The sequence below is a fragment of the Apteryx mantelli genome, chromosome 4 (assembly GCF_036417845.1).
Source record: "Apteryx mantelli isolate bAptMan1 chromosome 4, bAptMan1.hap1, whole genome shotgun sequence".
Lineage (NCBI taxonomy): Eukaryota > Metazoa > Chordata > Aves > Apterygiformes > Apterygidae > Apteryx > Apteryx mantelli.
In genome coordinates this window covers 32,147,246-32,165,689 of record NC_089981.1, presented here as the reverse complement: position 1 = coordinate 32,165,689, position 18,444 = coordinate 32,147,246, and the positions used below count along the sequence as shown (strand labels likewise).

At 36.6% G+C, this 18,444-nt stretch overlaps 1 protein-coding gene across 1 annotated transcript in view; it reads left to right on the top strand.

Moving 5' to 3' along the window:
• SPON1 (spondin 1) overlaps positions 1–18,444 on the top strand; it is a 206,921-nt gene that overhangs the window by 30,315 nt on the left and 158,162 nt on the right. Inside the window, exon 3 of the mRNA XM_067296173.1 lies at positions 8,364–8,497. Coding sequence (XP_067152274.1) covers positions 8,364–8,497 — 134 coding nt within the window. The remainder of the gene's footprint in view (positions 1–8,363; positions 8,498–18,444) is intronic.

The following is an 18,444-nucleotide window of genomic DNA, read 5'->3' as shown; positions in this document are numbered from 1 at the left end:
ATCCACGTTTAACAGTTGAGAAACAAACTACTGTGAAGTGATCTGAGAAAAGTTGCTCAACAGGAGAAGTCAGGTCTCCCGAGTTCTGGTCTGGGGTTGTATCCACATTGCCTTGCCTTATCTTATCTCATTTTATTTTATGAGGCTGTGAAAATCTTGTAGTGAATGTTTTCTTTTCTTGCACAACTTTCCAATGCCTTTTATTCATCTAGAAGGTCAGATAACAGTAGATTCTTAAATATGATGTAGTTAATTGGCTGATATATAACCAGATAAAACACTAACAATTATATTTAGGAGTGGTCCGACAAATTTTTTTCTCTCCAAAGAAATGTGTGAATATTATAAGCTTAAATGCAAGGTTATGACTGTTATGATTGCAGAAGTAGAATATAAAATCCATAAGTTTATACTGCTTTCAAGTGATTGTTTTCTAAAAATTCTTGATTATTCATGATACTGATTTTTCTATTACATCACTTTCAGTAAACATTTCTCCCAAAGTCTAAGCACTTGAAAAACTTTCAGGTCTTATTCCTGTCATAAATTCTTTTTTCCTGTGAATATTCCCTACTAGATTGAAACAGTTATTCTTTGCCATGTAAATAATCTTTATGTGGAAATAGTTTGCTGAAAATAGCATTGAGTGTAAAATAATCCCTTTATGAAAGTATTACACAAACAATTCTGCCTGTATCTTGGTTGAAGTTTATTGTGGTTCTAGTCTTAAGTGAATTATGTTAGTTTTATAATCTTGGGAAAACAGTTTGCACTTTGATCTTCCTATTATAAGGGGCAAAGAGATGACAGATACAAACTATTGAAATGCTGTTAGACTTTGGACAGAAACTGGTGAGAGCCAGGGAAGTCTTAAGTGATAGTACTCCCATCTTCTTTTTTTTAATCCTGGGTTTGATTCACTGTGGCCGCTCTTGTGGATTGGTTTCCGTGGCTGGCCGTGGCTCAGGGGAGGGGAGCTGCAGCTCCAGGATGGCTCTGCTGAATGCTGACCTGGGGGGCTGCTGGCAGCAAGGGGGGTGGCACACCGCAGCCCAACACGGCGCCCACCGCGTCCTCACCCACCCGTCGTTCGGGGCCAGGGTTGCGGGGGCATGCTTCCCCTTCCTGACCCTGCCGTCAGAGTTGGGAAGGTCACATTTCTTCCCAGCGGGGGAAATCTGCACAGTTTATTTTTACTGTTTCTTTCTGACTGGCCATTTTGGGCTACTGCTCTGGATTCTTATGTTGAGGAAAGATCAGGGATGAAAAAGAAGAAAACAGTTTCATTTGACTAAGTGCTCATGAAGTTTACACTGTCTTTCTCTGCTTTTTTCATGCTTCCACATGTAAACTGTTTTTACACCATGGGATAGAAATGAATCCCTATTTCTTTGAAAAGCAAATTCAGTCTTTTAGCTATCAGCTCAACATAACAGAAAATAAGAAATTAATGTGTTTAAATTGTGTAGTTGAGTCTGATCTCAGTAACTTTACTCTAGATTTAGGTCTGATTAGACTAAATTGTACATCAAGGTGAACCAGAAGTTCTGCTTCTTCAGCACTGAAATTGTCCCTCTCACCCAGAATGTTAATGCATCATTTGAAATGCTCCGAAGGACCTGAAGAATAAAGTTCAGTCCCTTGCAGTGCGAGGCACACAGCGACGCGTTGCTTTTGCCCGATACATCACGAGACATTCCTTTACGCAATTTATTTGTGCTGATGTCCCTTCTGCTACAACTAGTTTGTATGCTCGGCTGCTTATGCCAGGGCATTCTCTTGGGCAACGGTCAATTGGTGCGTTTTGAATCTTTATGTGCCAAGGTGAGAAAAGCAAGTTCAGTCCTCAAAATAATTTACCGTCTCTGAGGATTGTTGGATAGCATTGGCTGCATTAAGAAGCTAGAGTCTTTTAAGGGACTTCATAAGAGAATGCTGTTCAAAAAGATTTTGTTCTTTCCCTGCTGGATCTTAGTACTTCTTAGTATTAAAGTATTAAAGCTTTGAGGAATTCAAACATGAAACAAGAAAGGACGAATTTTCTTAGACAAAATAGGTACTTGCTGAAGAAAGTTACAGATAGGATCAAATGAGATTTATACCTATGAGATTAATGACAGCTTTCCATGCCTAATAGAGTTTCTTTGTTAGAGATTATAGAAGTAATATGTTATATGGGAAAAGCTGGATTATCTGTCAAAAATAGTAGTAATATAGTCTGGTAAAGGAGCTTGGATCAGTTTATCTAACTGTTAATATATAATGCATAATATTATATAATTGTTAATGTTACAGCTAAGGAGAAAAACTCATAGGAAAAAAAGCTTCAACCTTGGTTCTTTTTTGAATCATAAGTCCACTCTTTGTGACTGTTCAGATGAAAACTGTCTCAGTTCACAGCAATCTAAGTTCATACATCTCTTAGTCATTCTGAGTCTTTTTGCATAGCATTCTTAATTGGCCATGTACAGTTTATATGCTAATTCCTCCAGCATAAGTCTTAAAATGATTAATTCAACATGTTGCAGCATTAAGTTAACTGAGAATGGCTCAAGTGAAATGAAACGTATGAAAAAACATACAGTATAACGTTTTGCATCTACTAAGTGCTGCAAAGTTATTTTTATCTGTCTGTGTCAATATACATGCTCTATTTTCATATATATTGAATTAAGTAAAGAAGAATTTCCTGTTTGGTTAAGCTTTCCATAGCCCATCTCTCAGGCAGGGAGTTCAGGCTGTTCAGTGTGAAAGCTGGCAGTGAAGTGCTTTATTGTACTTCAGATTCTTGCCGTACTGAAGGGCTTTCTGCCCCTGTTGTTTGAACAGACCCTGCAACCTGTCCTGTAACAGCTTCTGTGTAAGCTCTGCGTTATACAGCTCTTTTGTTATTTTAGACTGAAGAACAAAGTGCAATACAGTATGACATAGACAAAATTCTTGATAATGAATAATTTTGGAACACTTCAGTGCATAAGGTTCTCAGATGACAGAAGGCTGTCTTTTTTCCTTTTGATCATTCAAGGTGGCCTTTTTTGCTGGGAACACGCTATTAAAAAACCTTATTTTAAAGAAGAAGAGGACAATTGGACAGAATTCAGATCCTTTTCCTTAGAACATCTTACACACAAATGTTTAATTTGTTTCATGTCTTGGAAGATGGTATACCTCTTTTACTTTTTCCTCTCCTTTCACTAATATATATCACACACTTTATCCAGTTGATCTGTCTGGCATCATACTTCTGTAAAGCACTGGGAGGGTCTTTTTCTTTCCATGACTCCACCTACCTTGTACCTGGTTCAGAAGTATTTGGAAGGTGCGAAGACTTGTTTGAGAACGGACTGAAAAAGGCGCAGGTAGTTGGACAGACAGGGAGACAGGCGGACAGGCCTGTGTCATCACCTTGTGATGCTGCTGCTTTTCACATCACTTACTGGCATGTTATCTAACTGCACTTCATCTTTCCTTGAATCCCAGCTGTGCTCAGGCGATGATTACAGAGCGAAATTTGAACTTCAGTTACAAGATTTTAGGGTATCTGGGTAAAGACTGTGCTGGAAGTTACCAGAACACAGTGCTAAACTACAGGTCATTCTGCAGTGCTTTTCTTGGGCAGATTTGGACACTTCCTCCGGTGGGTGGCTGGCTGTTAGCCAGCTCCAGCCTTCAGGTGCTGAGCTGCAGCCTGTGATTCTTACTGAGAGCACAGCAGTGCTCAGCGGTGCTCTGCAGCTTTTGGCTCCGTCTGCAGCAAGACTGATGACTGACATTTCATAGTAAGTCCCAGTTCTGATTCTTCTGAGTACAGACTCGGAAGGAAATAGTGCAAAGAAATTGGTCATAAGTAAGCTATATTTTCAAGATAGATTTGTAACAGACTTTATGCATCATTGGTTTTCCCTTCCATATAATAAACTTTGTTCTACGCTAAACCCTGAAGACCAAATATTATGCAGATGTAATATTCTTTTTATAATAGGAAAGTTTCCTCAAGGAGAAGATAGTTTTGCAACATTCTGGAAGTCAGACTCCATATTAGCTCCTCCAAAGGAAAAGAAGTGTCCATGAAAGAACTTATCTTGTGAACTTTGTCTGGGTTTTTTAATTCAGTTGTTCCAGTAGAGCACAGCTGTTTCAGTGGGTGGAAAGTGATGATGTGTCCTCAGAATAAGTAATGGTACTGAAGATCCTGGCCAGAAATTTAAGCTAAGGAAGTGGACACAAGCCAGTACAGGATTTATATAACTTCATCTCCTTTTGTACTTGATGTTGATTCCTTTCTTCTTGGTGTACTTAACTCTTTTGTCAGCATCGCAGCTTTTTTTATACTGATGTAAATTTGTAAACGAATTTAACCATGGAGAGGACAACTACCTGGTTTCGCTTATTTGACTAATAGTTTGTATAAATCAGGAGCAGTGAAGTCTATTACTCAGTGTTCCCTTTATCTATTGCAGTTCTGAGAAAATAAAACCATTCATTCATCTGTTTAACAACGAAGGAGTTATCCAGTCCTGCTTTTCAGGAACACTCAAAACTCCTCCTCGCCCACTTCAGGGGTTGGGGTATGCAAAGAATGCAAGACAAAGCCTGTAGCTGGTAGTTTCTCCTTTTTAATATCTTTACTTCCATGTTGTAGATTTACACAAGCTCAGCCAAATTCTGCTCTCTGTTATGCTTGTTCAAATCCAGATTAACTCCAAGAGCATTATTTGGGATTTACGCTAGTCTCCCTGGGGGAAAAATTTGGTCCAATGATATTACAATTATAATAGGAAAAAAAAACCTAAATAGAATGTTAAGACTAATGTCACTGGCATTAGTGGATTCAAAAGAATTTGTCACACTGAGATTCCCCCTTTAGAAACCTCGGATTTCTTGGCCAAGTGTTTGTTTTAGTTTTTAGGATTTTTGTCCAACATACAGTTAATTGCTGGTCCATTCCTGAAAATGTAAGACTTCCCATTACAGATAACCTAGAATCTGGCAAACTATAGTTTTGCAATTTCTTCATTTTAATCTGCATGCCTTTTTCCTGCCAATTCTTTCCTTTGTGCCTATGTGGCCTAACTTGATTCCAGGAGAAAAATCAGGATTGTATTATTGTCAGAGACTATGTATCTTTTTTTTCCAAAGTTGGCCAGGATACTATTGTTTTCTCCTGGGTCACATGTGAGTGCAATAATATTATTCACCACAATAAAATATTGTGTTATTGGAATCTTGTCATATAAGTAATTACCCTGTCCTTGTCATCCCCAAGAACTCTTTTTAAGCATCAAACCTCAGTAGACATGGAAAAACTTCTTTTTAACAAATAGATTTGAGACGAGTTTGTATTTGCCTGAACTCATTTCTAAAATCTGGATATTTCTCCTGAGTTTTATAAAATATTTTCAAATACCATGGATTTTTAATCATTTCAAATCAACTGGCATTTGGGTTTTTCCAGCTAGTTTAGGAGTTCTTCACTATATTCTGTCAACATTAGGAGTCTTTATTATGAAAGTTTGTTTCATTATTTCTTCAGAGGAACTCTTCTCTGGCGGACCTTATTCTTTTATGATCACGTTTTCCCAATAGACATTTATGCAGTGCATCTTCTTGCTTTGATGGTGACTGATGCAGGAAATTGTGATGTAGCATTGAGGTCCAGTCACATTCTTCCAGGATCTATATTCTAAAATGCAACCATAGCTTTCAAATTATTTCATTATGGACATCTATATTCCTTGGGAAAATTCATAAGTTGCTAGTTTGCAGCAATTTCATAGGCTACAGAGGTACAAAATATGTCCACGTTTGTGTGTTCATTTGTTGCTAGTGGAAAAAGGCATGGATGTGCTCTAACCTAATGACTATGTAGAACACAGGTATTTCAGGTTCAGTTTTTGCAGTAGCCATAAATTCTAGTTGCACTAACTACTCATAGTTGCTCAGAACTCATTCCTTAAGTATTAGTTGTTGGATTTGGTTTTATTTATTTATTTATTTATTTATTCATAATTCAGTTCATCGATGGTGGAAAAAGTAGGATTGACTCACCTGGAGATGAGAATTTACCTAACATGCCAATATATCAAAGATGGCTCTACAGTGATGACTGCTGGAGCAATGATATCTAAGGATATGAAAGCAGCTGAATCCTTGTTAGCTAAAAATAGTAACTCTAAGAATACAGGTTTATTTCAGTTGGGCTTCTGAAGAAACATTCATTGATGAAGCGTATTTCAGACATGAGCTAAACTGGATTTGGAACAAGCAACATATTTGAAAGGTTCTTTCATCATTGTTGAATAGCTTTTATCTGGTCAGTCTTATTTACACTTATATGTAATTACTTCCTTGACCTGAATTGAACGTATTTTTAAAGCTTTTATCTAAGCATGTGAGATGTGATACTACAGGAGCAGTTTGCATCTGACAATAGAATATGGAGCTAGTGTAACTGGTTCAGTAATTTGCAGTATTTGAGTTTTGCCAGAGAAGCTGCCCTTTCTAAGAATTTTTAGATGATCTCCTAAGATCCCTTTCAATCTGAATTATCCTGTGATCATGTATAATATAATTTACAGTAGTGTTTTATTTTGTGTAAGATGGGTATAAAATCACACATTCTTCACTCAAAGCTCCCACCAAAACTGGGACTTGATTGAGAATGAATTACTATGGGATATGAGTAAAAGGTCACTTGATATGGTCCTGAATAATTGAGGAAACCTGAGAGATAAGTAAATAATATTATTTCTCTTTTTTGCTGTGGAAAGAATAAGGTAGACAGAATAAATACAGTTGATGTCCAAGAAAGAATTGTAGACTAGGGATTTCTTAGTGCTTGAGGTAAGTGCATTCAGTTGTATAAAGTGGAAGTAGAAACAGTTCAGTGCCAATTTAAACCTGCACTGCCTCCCATGCTTCCAAATACTTCGCATTTATTAAAATCCAGCAAAATAATAGCTGCACACATTGTGTTTAGCTACATAGATTCTACAAAGTGATGAAAATGTTAAAGAATATTAATGGCTTTAAACTGAAAACTCATTAACCGTTATCCTACTGACCAGCTAAAATAGAGCTTCTCATCATTGACCTGGGTCAATGGTTTCCATGCCATGGAAAACCAGAAATCTGTTTGTTGGCTCACCTAGGAATGTTTGGGAATGCTGGCAGTATCATTGGGTAGGACAATGTGGATGCCTGCTTACTAACAAAAATCTTGTCAATCTAAAGATACTGGCTCTTTTTCAGAAGGTAAAGTAGTATTTTGTATCAAAATACTGCTTGAAGTTTTATATTTATTGCAAAAGATAATATTCTGTCAATATAATCTGTCAAAAGCGGGTAATTAAAACCTGAATTCTGAAAAAGCTCCCTCGGAGTTGAGTCTTGTTATAAATTTGTAATCGTAGGTTGTTTCTCAAAATGGTGAGGTTCACAACTCGCTTCCTGAATCTAGACCCAGCGTGATGTGAATTGTTGCTTCATCAAATCAGTGTGGACCACTGAATAATTCTGAAGAGAAAATTTGCAGTATCACAGCAATTGCCTGTTTCCAAATAAAACTTTATACCTGCTGATGAATTTTTTTGAGATTTGATGAACAGAAGGCTTAAAGTAGAATCCATGAAGTACGTATGCAGTGGGAAAGACACCTCTGAGTAAAGTCCTTTGAGCAACACTAGTCTACATCAGCCTCCCTGATTTTATAGTGCCTACTAATTACTAAGAAAGTGGTGACATAAATGTTGTATGTCACGTCAACTTACACCATTTAAGCCTTTCTGTTAACCAGAAATCAATCACATAAAGTAAAAAAAGTATAAAGTAAAATTGTGTGCAAAGAGGACTAAATAATGGTCTCTGAATTATAGATGAATATGATTCACATCTTACCTTCCTTGACAGGCGCAATACCTAGAAAATAGCACTGTTTAAACAAAGGTTATTTTTTAAAAAACAACAGCAAACTGAAAACTGAAAACACTTCCTCTCTGACATGTTTCATCTGTCCAAACAAGTTTGCTATAATACAAAAAATGGAAATTATGCATCTTCTATTATTCTCAGTCCATAAATATTTACATGAAGCTCCAATAATTGGGATCTGCAAGCAAGGTTGTTTGCAGCCACTTCTGTTAACATAGAACTGAAATATTTTTCTGTATTTATCTTGGGATTTTGTTTTTCTTTTAGTGGGCTGCCTGCATGTTATATAGTAATTTACCAGACACTGTTGAGCTAAAAAGAGAGCATGGTAAATAATCCCATTGAAAGAAAACCTGAACAGACAAAATGCATTCTAGAGTCCTTGGCTATGTATGTCCTTATCTTTTCACTTTCTTCTCTTTGTATTTCCTTAGATTATAGATGAAGAAGAAACACAGTTCATGAGTAATTGTCCTGTTGCTGTTACTGAGAGTACACCTAGAAGAAGGACACGCATTCAAGTTTTTTGGACAGCCCCTCCTTCTGGTACAGGCTGTGTTATTCTGAAGTAAGTATTTTTATACTTATTAAACATACAGTTAAAGTCAAATCTGGTTAATAGTAAATCAGATATTTATTAGATTAAGAACTATTGGAGTTCTAAGATGCTTTTTTCACCTTTAACACATTTGAGCAAAGATGGTTCTACTTGCACAGTTGAATGTTAGCAACTTAAAGCCAAAGTGTTCAAAAGTTACTCAAAGTTTTTAGTTACTATTTATGACCCTAAGTGAACTTGTTAGGGTCTCAAGGCATTCATTTTCCCTGAAAATCTAAAACTTAAGAACTTTTGGGATCAAAATTGCACCCATCTGGTTGAGAGTTGAGTAAAAAACATGGTCTTAGTTGAGGGAAATGGTAGAGACATTCTGTAGAGTCAGGATTTTCTAAATGGACCTTTATCAGTAAAAACAGATGTGTCTGTTTAGAGGTGCCTACTTTTCATTACTTAGAGCTGGTGAACGCTTACTGATGTTTTCTCATTATTTATACACTCTGTTGCATGTGTACTCATGCCGTTTGAACAGTAGACAAAGACAACAAATTACATAGGTGCATTGTGCTGTAGGGCCACTCGCTTGTCTGTAGACTCCTTAAGGCAATTCTTACTATGAAGAGTATCAGAAGAAAGTGCAAGAGGATCTGTTCCTGCCAGGGAAACATTGTTCCATATCTTAAGATTTTGCTTGTCATATTTAATAGGACAGATTGGTCAAATACTCATGGACAACTGGGATTTCTTTGCTTGCTTGAATTTATGTCAGGGATAAGCATTTGCAATTGCTAAGATGTGCCCTGCAGTAGACCGGAGAATTTCAAAGAAGCTTCTCAGTCTTGGGAGTACCTTTAGAGATACCGAACTGCTCTAGGCTTTTAAAGAGATACTGTCACAAAGGTTGTGCTGCAGGTAGTTCAGTCTAGTTCAGTCCAGTTCAGGAGAATGTAATGTTAAAATCACAACTGATTTCTGAACAGACTGCAAAGGTGCAACTAGGAAGCCGATCTGCGGGTGCTTTCCTCTCACCCTATGCTTCTCTTCCTTCTCCCTTTGCTCCTTGGCACCAGAGGCAAACCCTCACCTCTTCCACATCTGCAAGGGTGATCTAGTCTCAGCTCTGACACTGGCTGTGAAATGGTCTCAAATCTTTGGCAGACCACTTCTCATTGCTACCTCTTGGTACCAGCAAAATAATTTGGTTTAAGGTGATCCATTTTAATGTGCACTGAAGCAGTCCAAGAATCCACCTACAGGCCTTTTTGTTCAAGGGAGTCAAGCGGACACCCAGTTGTAACAAAACTGCATGCTGGATGGCCAGACAGGTTATGTATTAAAGTTTATATATCGAAATTTTCAAAAGAGTTCCTTCAGCATTCAAGAAGATTCTTTCAGTGTTGTTGAGTAGTTGTGAATATCAGTAAGGCTATTTCCTTTTGCCCTCAGGACTGTCTCACTCTTAGTTGTGTAATGTATTATTGCTTGAGCCACTTATTACTTCATTATCATAAAGAAATAAGGTGGTGATGTTTTATGAATCCTTTTAAACAGAAAGCCCACCAGTAGTAAAGTGGCTTTAAGAAAATTAAACTTTAATCCAGTAATGATATGCGACAACACAAATTCAGTGGATTTTTTCATTACTGTCTTAACTATAATTGTCATTACCAAAAAAATGAACCAAGACTCATTAAAACTTAAACATCTGTGGCTAATGGTGGTTCTGCCTGGGCTTTTTGCTGTGAAGGAATGTAGCATAAAGTACCACTAACTATAGAAACTGCGATAAATGCTTCCTTCTCCCTTCTCTGCCGGGTCAAGTTGTACTGGTTGTTCAACTCTCTTTCACACCGTACCTCACACTACTGCAGAAAGCTCAAGAGATCCTCAAAAAGTTAACGCAGTCAGAACAGCAATCACAATGTTATACATGCAAAAGTATGAAATTGTCATTGCCTTAAAGAATATACAGATTAAATCAGCAGCATATAAACTTAGGCTGCTGGATGAACATCAACAGCGCCAACAAAATGAAAAAGTGCCAAAACAGTTAGATTACTCGACTGGCACCTGTTCCCATAATCCATTTGGGCAGCTAAAAGGACATCTTAGAAATTGAAATTCATGAAAAAAGGGGAAAAAATTGGTGTTATGACCACCCATTTATAGGGCATGCAGGTATCTTGGATGCATATGCTCTGGTAAAAGTGAAAGAAAAAATCTATTAGGTACTTTCCAGTAAAAATTAACTGAAAAATAGATTTGTGCCTAATGGTTTGTTTATTGACCTCGGAGGGAAAATGACTGTTCTGTTCCTGATAACAATTCAAAGAGGGAATGAAACAGTCACCATTATTGTGATTGCTGAAGCTAGGAATTAACATTATAATGTGGCATTCAGCGCAGTCCTCCCTGGCACCATACATAACGCCAAAAACACATCAGTGATTGCTAAGAACATTTACGTTTTTCCTTTCGAATGTAAAGCTTTGACCATATCTGAATTACAGGGTTTACAGTAAGCCTTCTTTATAAACCTTCTTTATGGTCACCTCCCACAGAGTGGCATACAAATGCTGGACACAGCTTTCACAGTTATTCTGTCATTTGTGAGAGCTTCAATGATATAATAAAAACAACACTTCAAAAGCAGCTACTATTATAAATAGTAATGTCCAAACCCATCATGGGAAAATTCTGAAACCCTGCACTTTAAAGGAAGCAAAAGTCTTCTGTATTTTTATTTTCTCTGTATGTGATGGAGTGCAAATAATTTTTATTATCTATATGTATCTGTTTCAGTTCTTGGAGACTCTGATCACTTGCTGTTAGAATTTCCAAGACAGAATGACTGTTTTGGACCCTGTTCTGAATCAGAAGGGTAAAACTCTTCCTTTCACAACCTTCTGGTCTACTGACTTCAATTTATAGAAGAGTTAAATATAGTCACAAGTTAAATGCAGCTTTTAAAAGTTATTACTGTTCTATATGCCAAATATTGTTCTTATTTAACCACTACAAATTCAGAGTAAGTTTAGAGGCTTCCAGGAAGTTTTTTCTGGACTAGTACTTTAGTTTTGGGGGATTTTTTTTCTTGGTTTAGTTAAGTCTGATACCTTTGATGATAGAAATGCTTGGTAGACCACATTTGGCTAGAATTCTTCTTAAGGCTTTCTAGGCACAGTGCGCACGATCAGTTTGGTTGTGAAAAGCATAAAGCGACACAGGAAAATAGTAATCTAGTTCTGAGGTTCAGCAAGGAATGCTGACGTCTTTTGGCATGAGCAAGTATGTGCGTAATGCCAGCTTTCTGAGTGACTGCAAAATACAAAGTTTAGGAGAATTTGACCTCCTATGAACACTACTTTGCTTTCTAAAACATGTCTTTCTGTGTTAAAACTTAAGCTTGCCCTCCTCCTCAAAAAGAAAAAAAAGACAAATTAAGATCATGTCACACAATAATTGCTTAGTCAGAAACAGTTCATCCCCTCTCTTCATTCCCAGTCACTGATTACAATGAAATAGCCTGAAGGTTTGACTCCTTCCAGACTCTTTATTGAAATGCATAACTGTCAGTTTACTGAATGTATTTTGGGGATACAAACAATACTGGCTGAGCCTCTCTTTGGCCAAGCAGAAGCCTACGCTTCAGTCTCACTGAAGACACAAGACAGAAGACTTTTGTACTTAAATATTACAAAGTGTTTGGGAGACTGTTTGGGAGACCCTCAGATTTTAAGGGACTCTTTCTACTTGCCTGACGTAAGCTAGGAACCCTAGGTGGCTAAATCCAATTGCAGGAAGGTACACAGGCTCCAACATAATCAGCTCCTAAACTGATTTATGCAGATCAAGGGAGAAATATTGTATTACCTTTTGAATGCCCTTGGACACTGCAAGATGATTTTAAGCACCTTGATTTTAAGGATCCATGGGAATGGAATTGCATCATCGGCTGTCAGGTTGTGTAGTCAGCCTCCTCACAGCATTTGTATTTGGGTACAAAGTGTTGCTCTGTGGAACAAAGTTATTAAGGAAAGGTGAATCAACAGAATGCACTAAGATCTTTCTTAGCAATAAAAATCCTTTTAGCTGCCCCAGCATCAGCGCTAGCTTCAGAAGCTACCCAAAAGCTGGCATGATGAGGAAAGTGCTTACAACGTCTTGCTTCTGTGGTTAGACATCCATTTGCGCCATCCTGAGCTGCCATGCTGGGTGCAGTCTGCTTCCCTTCTTGTCCATGACACAACATTTCTTCTTTCTGTCCCTATTTACTTTCCCTTGTTTCTTGTGTTTGATTGGACACCGGGGTGTCTTACGGTAATATGGGAGTAGCAGGTCACTTCTTCATCTTCTGATAAATATTTATGTTCTAAACCTTAATTACTCTATTTTTGGGTTCCTCAGAATACTTTTCATGTATAAAATCTTTTAAAAACATACCATTAAAACTTTATTGAGAGTTACTTAGTATTTTTCTATGCAGGATTTATATAAAAACTAATCATCTTATAATAGGCAATTGGACAGTGGTCAGCCTAGATCTAATCACACCCACCCACCCACTGTTACCGAGAACGTTCTGGGGCCCCTGGGGCCTAGGAGCCTATTCTCAAAATCCTTTTATCTCTTTATGTTAAAGTAAATCGAAAGTTGGATGGATCTTTAGGAGGTAATGATGACCATATCAGTCAGAAAATGTGATCTTTATAGTATTTATATCCTTGCATGGAAGCAGAGAAGTTTTCAGGGGATTGAACCATGACTTGGCCAGTCTGCTTTTATTTTTTTGTATAAATGAGTCAGACTTTTTCTTTTCTTTTTTTTCCACATATAGACTTGTCCTGCTTGGTTTAGTCTTTCAGCAAAAGTAGAACAGCACACACTTACATTTTTTGATTTAAATGTCTCACGACTAATATTCAATCCTATATGAAGACTTTTCCTCTAGTTATAGCTTAATGTTGTATTATAGCTTAATGTTGTAGTTTTTCAGAGTAAGATTTTCACTTATTTCAAATTGCATAAGAGAAGATATAGCATTCTCAGGCATCAAAACTGTATTTACTTCTGCAACAAAAAAAGCCAATGGAGATTTATCTGGTTTAACAAGGGAAGGAAGTCTTAAATCTTGCTGTTGTGTGGATTTTAATCGGTGATATACACCACTGACTATAAAGGGAATAAATATGTATTATGATTTTCTTAGCTATGGTGGAGAATAACCCATTTTAAAGCACTATTAGCCCCAGATTTCCAGACGTGAACAGTTAGTTGTATTCCTCAAGATGGTGTCTCAGTTCAGTGTGGTACTGTCACACCTCTGAACAGGTAGGTGAAGGTCTGATCCAAGTAATTGTTGGAAAATACAGAACAAAGTAGTTTTCTGCAAGTACTTTTAGAAATCTGTAATATAAAAGAAGAATGAAGAAAGTTTTGTAAATCTTCTTAACTTGCTACATATTAAAATTTCATGGTAGGGAAAATCCTGTTAATATCTAAGTTGATTAAATCTGCCAGTTGTAGATCTCATGAAGAGTCAAGTATTGCTAAATGGTAATTGTCTTTTCCTTCTTTAGCATTTGGTGATTTTCACCAAGTCTAATTTACCACATTAATTGCTAACGTGGTAAATATTGGGCACATGCAGATAAGTTATATTCAGTTTACCATTTAGAAAAGAAGCCACAGTGCTCTGATTGCTTCCTGGAATAATTGAGTTCTTAGGCAGCGAATGTGATTTGTATGATACATGTAACATTTGTAATTAAGGCTTGCAGCAGAGTACCTGTTCTGTAACAGCTACCTGAATAAAAGCTTGTCAATAAACCCGAACGTCTGTGGTGCTGGCCAGTGATTCAGAATACTTTATTAACATTTTTTTTTAAATGTTATAATGGTGATAAATGCTGTAACTAATTAATTCTAGTTATTGTTAACTTAGACATTCAGACACTCATAGATGGCATTTAGATCAGATAGATGGCATCATGCTAGAGTCCTAGCTAGTGGTTGGGTTTGAAATATAGTAAGTTTAAACCTATATATGAATACCTTTTGTGCTGTAGAGAGCATAGTTTTAGTAGTAATAAATCTGTTGTGCCACTGTTCTTTTATGCAACTGTTCTTACAAGTTATTTATTTCTGCTATACATATGATGCTTAAACAACTGACAAATTAAAATCTAGTGTCTGTAAATATTGTTAGTACTGTTACCCCTCATAGAAATCCTCTGTGTTTGTCATAATCTCTCTGCTGTTTGTTTATGGGAAAAATTTTTTGACCCATGTCTAGGGGAATGTTTTATCCTTTTTGAGGAAAAAAAGTGTGATTTTTTTGTTTTATTTACATATGTAATCTTCTTGATTTAAATTACATTGCTTTTTGGTTGTATATAGTAACCAGAGAGTTGAGGAGTTTTAAAGAGTCTTCACAGTCTTCCAAATAAAAACTATGATCAATCTGGTCTATCAGTGTATGTATTGAAAAAATCTTACAGGTGGCTGTGCCATTGTAACAAAGGTATCATAGCTCCAAGAGCAACTTCAGTGCTAGTGCATGGGTCTGCGCTTTGGATATAATACTCAGTTTTCAGGCTTTGCATGTATTCTGGTAATCCTCTTACTCTCAAGCCTCCAAATCGCTGAAGGTGAATGAACTCAAGCTAGAGCTTTTTGAACATGAACTTCTTGATTTCTTGTAACTTCAAGCATAATATTCATTCAGGTTGCTTGGCATCTCACTCTGAGTAAACACTATATTGAGATGTGATGTCAAAAAGTCTAAAAGAGGAACCAAATGCCACAAAAACCCCACGTTGGTTTGAGTTCATAAATACATATACATGCTGAAACTGTCTTGATGTGCACCCAGATCTCTTCTCTACACTCAAAACTCATGATTAGATCCAGCCAGGGAGTTTTGGGGGGGCAAATGGAGCATGAGGCATATGGATAACAAAACCCATAAAGCAGAAGAGCAGCTCTGTTGTACATGAATTAATATATGACCAGCACAATAAGTCTTTATCAGAAATGTCAAACTGAAATGGTCAGAATTAAATGCATTTCAGAATTACTCTCTCAGATTAAAAATGTTGATATTATGATTCTCTGTCACAAAAGCAAGTTGAACAAATTTGTTCCTTCCAAATATTCAAGTGTAAAAAACCAAAAAGTAACTTCAGCTTGTTTGGATTGGATATTAAGTAATAATGCTGTCTTTCCCACTTACCTGTTTGGTCTTCCCACATGATTATCCAGATTCCCACTGTTTTACCTGACTGCTTATTTACGATACTTTAAATGAAAATCCAAAACTTTCAGAAAATATTGGAGTGGTTGAGCACAGTTATAAAGCATTTTGTGAAAGCTTTCTGTTATGCAGAAATACAGTGGCTGAGGGAAACCAGAGCACAGCTGGCCTTCCTTGCCTAGCAAAAGGTCTCAGGAGTAACTATATGCTGTTCATGGAATGATAGAAGGTAATGGTCCTCATAGTATACGTAGCTATATTGAATCTCCCAGTAGAATTAATAAGTCCTCTGCATGTAGAGAACTGACCAGAATTCATGTACTAACAGTTTAAAAAAAATAAACACTGTAATTTTCTGGTCAGCTACAATACTTGACAACTTGAGTAACTTACGAACCTCATTTTTGCATATAGGTAGTATCAGTATAGCTTAATAGTTCTTTGCGTGGCTTCAAATATTTTGTGTAGTCACTCAATGTATTCCACACAATTTTGATATCAATCTAAGATACCTCTATACATAGTAGCATTTCTTAGAGCAATTACTACTTTAATATAGAGGAAATTTATTAATTTTCATACACGGTTCTCTTGACCTGCTGTTTTATTTTTCCCCTTTCTTCACTTTTAGGAGTTAATGTAATGTAAATGTGCACGGTCTTAAATGCATAGGGACATAGATTGGAAATGAAAAGATTTGAGTCCATTTCTGTCTTTCACACTGGGTCATCCTGTACAGCTAAACTCATTTTTCAGTGCTGTAATATCCTCAAGTGCAAACTAGGGCCCATGATACTTTGTAAGACGCTGCAAGCCATGCAGACAAAAAAATTTATATGATAGTATCTTATTATTCTAATTACTTAAAAAGAAGTTAAATGTTGTTTTCTTGGTCCACTTACTTGTTTTTTATAAATCAAGGCAAAAAATTTATACTTGCAATGTAACTGCAACTTGCAGCCCTGTATTTCATTCTTTAGGCAAAACACCCACAGAGAATGTAATTGTATTAGGAAGCAGAAATAATCTCCTCTACTTCTATATAGCTTCTGTATTTATAGCAGCTCTAATATTAGATTGTAAAAATGTATATTTGCATTTTAATATATACAGTAGCTTCCTTCTGGATTTACTGACTAAACACATTTATATTTAAAACAAAAATCTAAACCATTACACTTTCTCACAGATTTAATATTTTGTTTAGTTTCAAAATGGAGCACACAATATTTTGAAAGTACTTGTTGTAAATACTTTCTTGTAGTTTTGTGCTTTTATAAATTATCTTTTTTACTACAAAATTAATGTATTAATCATAAAATCTAGCTAGATTCATTCATTCATATGCTGTTTTGTTTATAATGGTATATGGTTGCAAAGCAGTAGTTTAACAGTTTTGCTACTGAAAGATGGGTTTACTCCTTGAAGAGTGCAAAGCAGTAGAAAAGGAGTGAAATGAAAGTATTGAATATAAAATTTTTGCATGAAATGAACTCTTAATGTTGGTTTCAGACTAGCCAGTGTATTCTGTTTTAATAAGGTACCAATGTGCATTTCAGTCTTACTTAAATTAATTTTCTGATACACTTTTTTCATTTTATATTTCTGTAAATATATTATAAAATGAACTTTAAGTTAAAATTTTTTTTTTTTCGTATAGGATCAAACTGGAATATTTGCCATCAGTTGTCTTATATAGGTAGAAATTATTTATAAAATTGTCCTGTGTGTAAATTTGTGTGCATTTCTGCAACTGTTTTCATAATGTGGCACGTTCTTGTGGATAAAGCTTATGCCCTGATTTTCTGTAATGTTTGTAAGATGGTGACTGTTAATTCTTATATCCATGGTGCTAATCGTTCAAGGGAATGGGAGCTGGGCTTGCTGTAATTGCCTATTTGTGGGGAAGGTGTTTCCTCTTGCCGTTAGGAAGAGGAAAGGATTAAAGATTGCTTAAAGGTTGCTGCTTTTGATTGGAGTGCAGAAGCAAATGGGCCTCTTGCCACCAGAACTCTGTGGATGCTGTTTTGGGTGCGTAATTTATTCCACTGTCCCCAGTTTGAGGGAAGATATTAATATCTCCAGCTAATGGGGATGCTAGCAATCGAATGAAGCTGGATTTGGGGTAACACATTACAGAAGAGGCGCCCGGCCTGCTTTTTCCAGCACCTCCTAGTCTTTATACTGAGCGAGGTGGGCAGGGTCCAAGCCGCAGCCAGGGAGCTGAACGGAAGCAGGGCTGGGCTGGCGGCATGCTCCCCGCAGTCGCTGCGAAAGAGTGGGAAGAGCTGGTGGGCCTTCCTCTAGCGGTAGGGGGATTATAACTATGGCTTCATTATGGATGATGATATTTTTAACTGCTTCACACTGTACCTTGAAAATGCGTGTGTGAAGATCTCATATTAAAAAAATCAGTGCTATGGCGCATTTTGTGGAAAATGGGAACAGCATATGCAGTTACGCTCATGAGTCCATATGGTTATTATTTAGCACAAATACTTGTATAATAGAAGCTGTTCTTAAAAAGTTATTCTCTCCTATTAAGTGCAGTGGAATTGAAGGAAAGTACAGCATTCTTTATGCTAAGACACTGATATTGGTTCTCTTTTTGATCGTCATTGCCTTTTCTAGAGACTTTCTGGGGAAATATTGTAATTAAGATTAATCGTTAAGATTAGAAATTGACTACAGACTGAAACACAGA